At 39.7% G+C, this 10,162-nt stretch overlaps 1 protein-coding gene across 1 annotated transcript in view; it reads left to right on the forward strand.

Moving 5' to 3' along the window:
• The window catches only part of LOC133662563 (transcription initiation factor IIA subunit 2), a 6,698-nt gene extending 44 nt beyond the window's left edge, over positions 1-6,654 (forward strand). The window contains exons 1-4 of the mRNA XM_062066680.1: positions 1-186; positions 2,886-2,990; positions 6,272-6,398; positions 6,461-6,654. The exon at positions 1-186 is cut by the window's left edge and continues 44 nt beyond it. Of these exons, the coding sequence (XP_061922664.1) occupies positions 115-186; positions 2,886-2,990; positions 6,272-6,398; positions 6,461-6,486 (330 nt within the window). The 5' untranslated portion in view covers positions 1-114 and the 3' untranslated portion in view covers positions 6,487-6,654. The remainder of the gene's footprint in view (positions 187-2,885; positions 2,991-6,271; positions 6,399-6,460) is intronic.
• The last annotated feature ends 3,508 nt before the right edge of the window (positions 6,655-10,162 follow it).

The raw sequence follows: 10,162 nt of genomic DNA on the forward strand, positions 1-10,162 counted from the left end.
CCGCCCAGTTGTTTGCTAGTTTGGCGTGTCGGGAAGCGAGCTGTCTTGTTAGCTTCCTGAGTTAGCCTAACGTTCGCTCATCTTCGTCTTCTTTGGGCTCCCGAAGCCTCCATCATGGCGTACCAGCTGTACAGGAACACCACGCTGGGAAACAGCCTTCAGGAGAGCCTGGACGAGCTCATCCAGGTGACTCCTCGCTAACGCTACCTAGCTTCCGTTAGCCTCGCCGAATATTAGCCGGGAAGCTTTTTTTTTTTTGTCGTCACTTTAATATATTTTATTGACACTATTAATTCAGTTTAATAATTTACTTGTGTCATGAATTATTTACAATATTGTCAAATGTGTATTTGGCGCTTCCACAGTCTTATGTATAGGTTCAAAGCAGCCTGGCTATGTCGTCACAGGAATAAAGCAGTTTAAGCAAACGTACGTTCATGAGGCGTATTTATTTTGTGTGTAAAATTTCGAAAAAACAACACTTTTTTTTCTTTTTTTTAAATCAATTCCAGTGATATAAGTATCATTTTCCTGTGATAAACATTACCTCAAGAAACACGTCAATAATGAATAAAGCAAAACATGTTCTAGACAAAAAATCACTTCATATTCTCTACTGCTCGCTAGGGTTACCATACCTGAGTTATTGTGTAGAAATATGGGGAAACAACTACAAAAGTACACTTCATTCATTAACGGTGTTACAAAACAGATCAGTTAGAATAGTACATCATGTTGGATATAGAGAACATACAACCCCTTTATTTATTGAATCAAAAATACTGAAATTCCACAACATAGTGAATTTGCAAAGTGCTAAAATTATACACAAAGCAAACTATAACCTGCTACCCAAGAATATACAACAATTCTTCTCAAAAAAAGAGGAGAAATATAATCTTATAGAGAAAAATGCAATTTAAAACATTTGTACGGACGTACAACACTTAAGACCTTCAGTATATCAGTGTGTGGAATTAAATTATGGAATGTATTAAGCAAAGCAATCAAACAACGTACTAATATGTTCCACTTCAAGAAACTATTCAAACTTAAAGTGTTTACAAAGTACAAAGAAGGAGAACCATGATAAACATTCTCAAATTTATTTCATCCATCCATCCGTTAATTTTCAAGATAATCTTACTCATCTCACCATATGAAATGTAACTTACTTCACCGAGTATTTATTTATTTATTTATTTCATTGGGATTACTTATGGAATATATTGTAAATACATTGAGAACAGGACGTGAACAAAAGCAGGTCGCGGGAGTCTTTAGCGCTTCCATAGCGAGCTACTGACAGATATTATGAAACCTTTAAGCTGCTTTACATTAGAAATGGCAACAGTGGAGTATTAATGCCCCACAAGAGGATAGAAAAAAAAGGAGTTTATTGACTACAGCGTGGACTACTGCAAATTTTCAAGACATAAGCAGATCCTAAATACACATCAGCAAGGTCCGAAAAGTTGGTTTTGCATAATATTGCAAAACCAAATGCCAGATATGTCTGCTAATAGGTGACAATTTGGGGTCTTTATACACACGCCATAATAATACCCGTACGTTGAAGCGCTGTACGTCTGACTACAGTAGCCATAATGCGCCGACAATCCATCAAGCGGTGCGGCTTCATAATTTACCATAGTCGTACTAAAACATTTTGACAGATTATTGAGCGTCTTGTGAAATCAATGAAACATAAAAAGTTTTGGGCTTGCTTGCATCAATCTGCAGTCCACACGTATCTCTTATGTGTGACTGCCATCCATTGGTCACACTTATCATTACACCATTTACCAAATAAAATTGCTTCAAGGTCGGGTAGCACAACCAGAATTAATACGTACTATAAAGCGGGTTATACTTTAGATTAGATAGTACTTTATTAATCCCCGAGGGGAAATTTGAATTTCAGCACAAACCCGTTCAAGATTAAACAAACCGTGTATAGGGTTACAGAACAGGAACGCTGATGGGTCGCCACAAGGCACCCTGTAAAAGATGGGAAAAAGGTCAAGCTGGGGGAGGACGAGTAAAAAAAAATAAAATCGAGACTGGGCTCCAAAAAAAACCTCCATGGCAAAGCACATATACATATTACAACAGTGGTCCCCAACCACCGGGCCGGGACCGATTGGTACCGGGCCACACAAGAAATAAAAAAATAAAAAATATATATATATATATATATGTATATAGATATATTTTTTTAATTAAATCAACATAACAAACACAATATATACATTATATATCAATATAGATCAATACAGTCTGCAGGGATACATTCCGTAAGCACACATGATTGTATTTCTTTATGAAAAAAAAAAAATCACCCCCTTCCCCCCGGTCCGTGGGACAAATTTTCAAGCGTTGACTGGTCTGCAGCTACAAAAAGGTTGGGGACCACTGTATTAGAACATAAATCTCAATACTTGCAACAGAGGGGAGGGGGGGGTGGGGGCTGCTACGGTGGCTGGCTGCAGCTCTTCAGGCACTGCCCAGCCGTCCATCACCCCTAAGGGATTCACGTCATGGGCGTTGGATGGGGGGTGGGGTATGTGTGTGTGTGTGAAGTATATTTTTTGTGGATGCATGTGTGTGTGTGTGTGTGTAAGCCTGCCGCTTGTCTCTGTTCCGTGCCTTGGTGTTCTTGCCAGTCAGTCCAAAGTCAGTTGAGAAAATGACAGGATTTTATGTGGGCCTTACAGTCGGAAAAATACAGTACTTGCAAGCTCCATCTGGATTTTAGACTGGGATATGTGTTCCACGTCATCGGTGTTGGTGTGCGGTGGTGATGAAAACAACGCAAATGCAGTTAAAGTCTGAAAACAAGCTTGAAATTGAAGTTGAAATTAATCTAGGCGTTTGTTTTAAAGACCCAGCAGATCACCCCCCAGCTCGCCCTGCAGGTCCTGCTCCAGTTCGACAAAGCCATCAACACGGCGCTCGCCAACAGAGTCCGTAACAGAGTCAACTTCAAGGTAACCCCATCCCTCCATCCATCCATTTTCTACCGCTTGTCCCTTTTGGGGTCGCGGGGGGTGCTGGAGCCTATCTCATACATACACATATGTGTGTGTGTGTGTATATATATGTATATGTGTATATACAGGTAAAAGCCAGTAAATTAGAATATTTTGAAAAACTTGATTTATTTCAGTAATTGCATTCAAAAGGTGTAACTTGTACATTATATTTATTCATTGCACACAGACTGATGCATTCAAATGTTTATTTCATTTAATTTTGATGATTTGAAGTGGCAACAAATGAAAATCCAAAATTCCGTGTGTCACAAAATTAGAATATTACTTAAGGCTAATACAAAAAAGGGATTTTTAGAAATGTTGGCCAACTGAAAAGTATGAAAATGAAAAATATGAGCATGTACAATACTCAATACTTGGTTGGAGCTCCTTTTGCCTCAATTACTGCGTTAATGCAGCGTGGCATGGAGTCGATGAGTTTCTGGCACTGCTCAGGTGTTATGAGAGCCCAGGTTGCTCTGATAGTGGCCTTCAACTCTTCTGCGTTTTTGGGTCTGGCATTCTGCATCTTCCTTTTCACAATACCCCACAGATTTTCTATGGGGCTAAGGTCAGGGGAGTTGGCGGGCCAATTTAGAACAGAAATACCATGGTCTGTAAACCAGGCACGGGTAGATTTTGCGCTGTGTGCAGGCGCCAAGTCCTGTTGGAACTTGAAATCTCCATCTCCATAGAGCAGGTCAGCAGCAGGAAGCATGAAGTGCTCTAAAACTTGATGGTAGACGGCTGCGTTGACCCTGGATCTCAGGAAACAGAGTGGACCAACACCAGCAGATGACATGGCACCCCAAACCATCACTGATGGTGGAAATCGAGGTCCCAGAGTCTGGAGGAAGACAGGAGAGGCACAGGATCCACGTTGCCTGAAGTCTAGTGTAAAGTTTCCACCATCAGTGATGGTTTGGGGTGCCATGTCATCTGCTGGTGTCGGTCCACTCTGTTTCCTGAGATCCAGGGTCAACGCAGCCGTCTACCATCAAGTTTTAGAGCACTTCATGCTTCCTGCTGCTGACCTGCTCTATGGAGATGGAGATTTCAAGTTCCAACAGGACTTGGCGCCTGCACACAGCGCAAAATCTACCCGTGCCTGGTTTACAGACCATGGTATTTCTGTTCTAAATTGGCCCGCCAACTCCCCTGACCTTAGCCCCATAGAAAATCTGTGGGGTATTGTGAAAAGGAAGATGCAGAATGCCAGACCCAAAAACGCAGAAGAGTTGAAGGCCACTATCAGAGCAACCTGGGCTCTCATAACACCTGAGCAGTGCCAGAAACTCATCGACTCCATGCCACGCCGCATTAACGCAGTAATTGAGGCAAAAGGAGCTCCAACCAAGTATTGAGTATTGTACATGCTCATATTTTTCATTTTCATACTTTTCAGTTGGCCAACATTTCTAAAAATCCCTTTTTTGTATTAGCCTTAAGTAATATTCTAATTTTGTGACACACGGAATTTTGGATTTTCATTTGTTGCCACTTCAAATCATCAAAATTAAATGAAATAAACATTTGAATGCATCAGTCTGTGTGCAATGAATAAATATAATGTACAAGTTACACCTTTTGAATGCAATTACTGAAATAAATCAAGTTTTTCAAAATATTCTAATTTACTGGCTTTTACCTGTATATGTGTGTATATATATATATATATATATATATATATATATATATATATATATATATATATATATATACACATATATATGTGTGTGTGTGTGTGTGTGTATATATATATATATATATATATATATATGTATATATATATATATATGACAGGAAAAAACATGCTTGTAGGCAATGTTCCCTCTAATTTTTAATGTGTGTGAGCAAACACAAAAACTCCCTGAGCATTCAGTGGAGCCCATGTGAGCAACATCAGACGTGCACACTGTGGCTACACCAGCAGCACACCTGTCCCAAACCTGACTAAATAACAAGTTCAATCTCCATCCATGCATTCATTTTCTACCGCTTGTCCCTTTTGGGGTCGCGGTGGGTGCTGGAGCCTATCTCAGCTGCATTCGGGCGGAAGGCGGGTTACACCCTGGACAAGTCCGCACCTCATCGCAGGACCAACACAGATAGACAGACAACATTCTCTTATTATTATAATCAAATGACAGCAGTCATTTCCATGAGGTTGTTTTCTAATATAAGTGTTTAGGCCCACTTACAATGACAATAACAAAAAATATTGTTTTTCATGAACTGTGCACTTGTATTGTTTGTCTGGGTGGAGGTCCTGCTTTGGAAATAATTTGTACCCCTTTCAGACCTTGCATCTAGTTCCCATTAAAACATTCACATGTTGCACAATGAGATGTAAGCACGGGATCATGTGTACATTCCTGCAACTTCTTGTTTGTAAAAAATATTTTTTTTTTAGTATTTATACTGACAGCATTTCATGATTAATATTTATAAATTAAGATTCCTAATAAATGACACTAAAATAAGCACACATTTGATTGGTAAATCATAGTGTAACGACCTGGAATTACACTATATGTGTGGTGTTGGAGTTGTCTGACTTTTTGTGTGGCTGTAAACGCATCACTGGCTAAGTGCCATATGTGCATGTGTTGGCGCAAGTGAGAAAGAGCGAGCGGCTGCTGTTGATATAACAAAGTTGGTTTTGGTGTAGTTTGTACTACAGAAAATGACCACTTTTGCTAGATATCATTTTTTTACTAATGTTTTGGTGATGTGTTTATGGCCGACAAAGAGTTTTGCCCAGTAAAGTGATCGATGGAATTCATGTCCTGAAAGCGTCAGATTTGAACAATGATGACGAAAACTGTTTTCTCTGTTGTGTCCGTGTCGTGTCGAAAATTGTTATGCGCCTATTTTTTTTATTTGATTTTGTGCGTGGCATAGATTTGCCGTGCACAGAGGACGCTTGAGCATTGCGCAATTGCACAGACGCGCACCTTAGAGGGAACATTGCTTGTAGGGATGATATAGCCTCTGTGTTTTTTTCTGACCTAACGTATATTCCGCTCTACCCCGGTATTGAGCACTGTATAACGGATAAACCACAGAAACCTCGACTATATATATATATATATATATATATATATATATATATATATATATATATATATATATATATAGATAGATAGATAGATAGATATACATATATGAGATAAGATTATATATATGACCCCTGGTTGCCACGGTCCTGACAGCCACGTTGGTTTGTCCATCAGGGTTCTTTGAACACGTATCGCTTCTGCGACAACGTCTGGACGTTTGTCCTGAACGACGTGGAGTTCCGAGAGGTCACCGATCTGGTCAAGGTGGACAAGGTCAAGATTGTGGCGTGCGACGGCAAGAGTAAGTGCACGTGTCCCTCGACTTGCCCGCCTCCCGTCAAACCCTTTTACTTTCTCCTTCAGATTCCGGCTCCAACGCCGCCGAGTGACCACGCCCACCGCCACGAAGTGTACATATGTGTATAATTTATTCACGCTCCTCTGCAGTGTCCGAGTGTGCACGTGAGCGCACGTGTCACAGCTTGCAGCAGTTTATTTTATTCCTTTTTTTTTTACGTTTGCAAAAACTTGAATAAAAATTGACAAATGGAACAATGTCAACCTTTCCTAGTGATGTTAACTCCTCCCACAAAGTCGAATTGACTTCCTACAGACTGACTCCTCCCACAAATAATAAGCTTCTTCCAAAAATAACACATTGACTCTTCCAGCAGAGGGAGACATTTTCAAGCATGCTGAGAGAGAAACATTTTTTACACAACCCAGTAGGGATGGTCCCTGAGTTTGATACTTTTTACGCACCTGTAGACGTAAAATCCATATTAAGGCACATGGGTGACGTCACACACACTTCGACGATCACTCCAGCAGCACTGAGAGCGTTCTCAGCCAAACGTTTACTAGGTAATGTTGCAATATTCAATGCCAACAATGTAATCGACTCAAAAAATGCTCCAACGTAAGTAAAGTAAGGCTCAACTTTTCCTAAAATTTGCCAGCTTGATTGTAATATACATTGGCATTATTGACATGCTACTGATTAACATTAGCAATTTTACATGGCGATTTCAACACCTACAAATTTGTTACTGAAAACCACAATGAAGTAAGTACATTTTATTTATTAAGCGCTTTTCACAGATAAAATCACAAAGCACTGTACAAAACATAGGGGAAGTAAAACAATTTAATTTAAAACTGTTAGAATAATTGCTTCTAAATTATTACAAAAAACTTTGTGTTACATTGAGTAAGTAAGTAAAAAGTAAGAAGACAAAAGCTGTCTTTGAAACCTACGAAGAAGAATGCTCGTAAAACTCCAGTGTGTAGGGGGGAGAGCCACATGAAGGGTTTTCTGTTTTCTCATGTATGGTAATCAACAGAAGAATGTTGTTCTGGCCCAAGGACTTCAAAGCGGAGAGATGGCAGGATCTGCCCAATTTCGAGATGAACTCTTTTTGAACTATTTTATGGACCTCTTTTTGAACAATTTTACGAACTCTTTTTGAACTGACCTTTTCTGTGAATTGTTTACGACCTTTTCTGTGAACTTTTTGCGAACTTTGTCCTTTGTATACAGAAATAAAAGGAGGCATACAATCTTTTGGCAGAGCGTGCTAGAGATTGTAGAAGGATCATACTTGCCAACCCTCCCGGTTTTACCGGGAGACTCCCGGTATTCAGCGCCTTTCCCGATGACCTCCTGGCAGAAATTTTCTCCCGACAAACTCCCGGTATTCACCTGGAGGCCACGCCCCCTCCAGCTCAATGCGGACTTGAGTGGGGACAGCCTGTTCTCACGTCCACTTTTCCACAATATAAACAGCTTGCCTGCCCAATGACGTCATAACATCTACGGTTTTTAGAGAGTAGAGTGCACAACTGCGCACACAACAAGGAGACAAAGCAAAAGAACGAGGAAGTTACAGACATGGCGACGCTGTCGACGAGCAAGATGAAGAAATACGCTTGCAAGTTCCAAAACGAATGGAAACCAGAATTTCAGTTCATCCAGGACAGTTCGAAAGGGAATGGGGATGTATGTTGCCTGTACATTTTGTAGAACAGACTTCTCCATTGAACACGGTGGCCGAAATGATATACTCAGTCATGAACAGAGAGGTTAAACAGGACAATACTGCCATCTACTGGATAGCCTCCGGAACACTGAAATTCATTTTATTTATATGTATAATAAATTATATATACAGGTATATATATATATATATATATATATATATATATATATATATATATATATATATATATATATATATATATATATATATATATATATATATATATATATACATACACAGTTATGTTCATAATAATAGCAGTGTGTTTAAAAAGGTGAGTAAACCTCAAAATTCTTCAAATAAATGGTATTTTAATGAACACAAATGCATTGGGGAGACTGCACATTCTATTTCAAAGCCAGAAAATTGGAAAAAAGTAATTGAATTTGACAATATTTTACATAAAGTCAATAAATATAAAACAAAAAAATAGCAGTGTTGTCATCTTTCTTTACAAAACTCAAATGTACTGTATGAACTAAGAAAGACTTGCAGATTCAACTTTCCTTAGAATAATTAACTACAATTTAGCTGCATAACCAGGGTTTCTGATAACTGCTTCACATCTGTGGCACATGGAGTCGACCAGCTTCTGGCACCGGTCAACAGGTATTGCAGCCCAGGACAATTGTACTACGTTCCACAATTCCTCTGCATTTCTTGGTTTTGCCTCATGAACAGCATTTTTCATGTCAGCCCACAAGTTCCCAATGGGATTAAGGTCCGGGGGGATTCTGCTGGCCACTCCATTACTTGAATTCTGTTTGTCTGAAACCATGATTTTGCTCGCTTGCTGGTGTGTTTGGGGTCATTGTCTTGTTGAAACACCCATTTCAAGGGCATTTCCTCTTCAGCATACGGCAACATGACTTCTTCCAGTATTCTGATGTACTCAAACTGATCCATGATCCCTGGTATGCGATAAATAGGACCAACACCATAGTACGAGAAACATCCCTGCATCATGATTCTTGCACCACCGTCTTCACTGTGTACTGTGGCTTGAATTCAGTGTTTGTAGGACGTCTGACAAACTGTGGCCCTAAGACCCAAAAAGAACAATCTCACTCTCATCAGTCCTCAAATATTACGCCATTTCTTTTTAGGCCAGTCAATGTGTTCTTTGGCAAATTGTAACCGCTTCAGCACATGTCTTTTTTTTAACAATGGGACTTTGCGGGGGCTTCTTGCTGGTAGCTTGGCTTCACATAGACGTGGTCTGATTGTTACAGTACTCACAGGCCATCTTAGATCTTCTTTGATCCTCCTGGAGCTGATCATTGGCTGAGCCTTTGCCATTTTGGTTATTCTCCCATCCATTCCAATAGTTGTTTTTCTATTTCTGCCTCGCCTTTTTGGTTTTGGCTTACATTTTAAAGCGTTTGATATCATTTTAGCTGAACAGCCTATCATTTTCTGCACTTCTTTATAGGTTTCCACCTCTTTTATTAAATTCTTAATCAAAGAACACTCTTCTTCTGAACAGTGTCTTTAACGACCCATTTTACTCTGTTTTCCAAGGACAAATGCACAGCCAGCATATGCAGCGTCAGTTGCCTTGATCCTAAAGTAAGGGCCACTTGTTTAACATATTTTTTTACACATAATCAATGATGGAACGCAGCACAGCTATTTTTTGAACACGCCCCTTTCAGTAAATGATTCAGTTTCACAGAATCAGCAGCATGCATGTCATGCCTGTTGGGTCTGTTGGTTTTCTATACCTTTACTAAACCTTCTAGAAACTTACTTGCAGTGTAGAAGTTGAAATTCTAACAAAAACATGGATTTATCCTGCTAGTGAGGTGGGACTGCTATTATTTTGAACACAACTGTATATATAAATAAATGATAAATGGGTTATACTTGTATAGCGCTTTTCTACCTTCAAGGTACTCAAAGCGCTTTGACAGTATTTCCACATTCACCCATTCACACACACATTCACACACTGATGGCGGGAGCTGCCATGCAAGGCGCTAACCAGCAGCCATCAGGAGCAAGGGTGAAGTGTCTTGCCCAAGGA

The sequence above is a fragment of the Entelurus aequoreus genome, linkage group LG02 (genome assembly GCF_033978785.1).
Source record: "Entelurus aequoreus isolate RoL-2023_Sb linkage group LG02, RoL_Eaeq_v1.1, whole genome shotgun sequence".
NCBI classification, from domain to species: Eukaryota; Metazoa; Chordata; class Actinopteri; order Syngnathiformes; family Syngnathidae; genus Entelurus; species Entelurus aequoreus.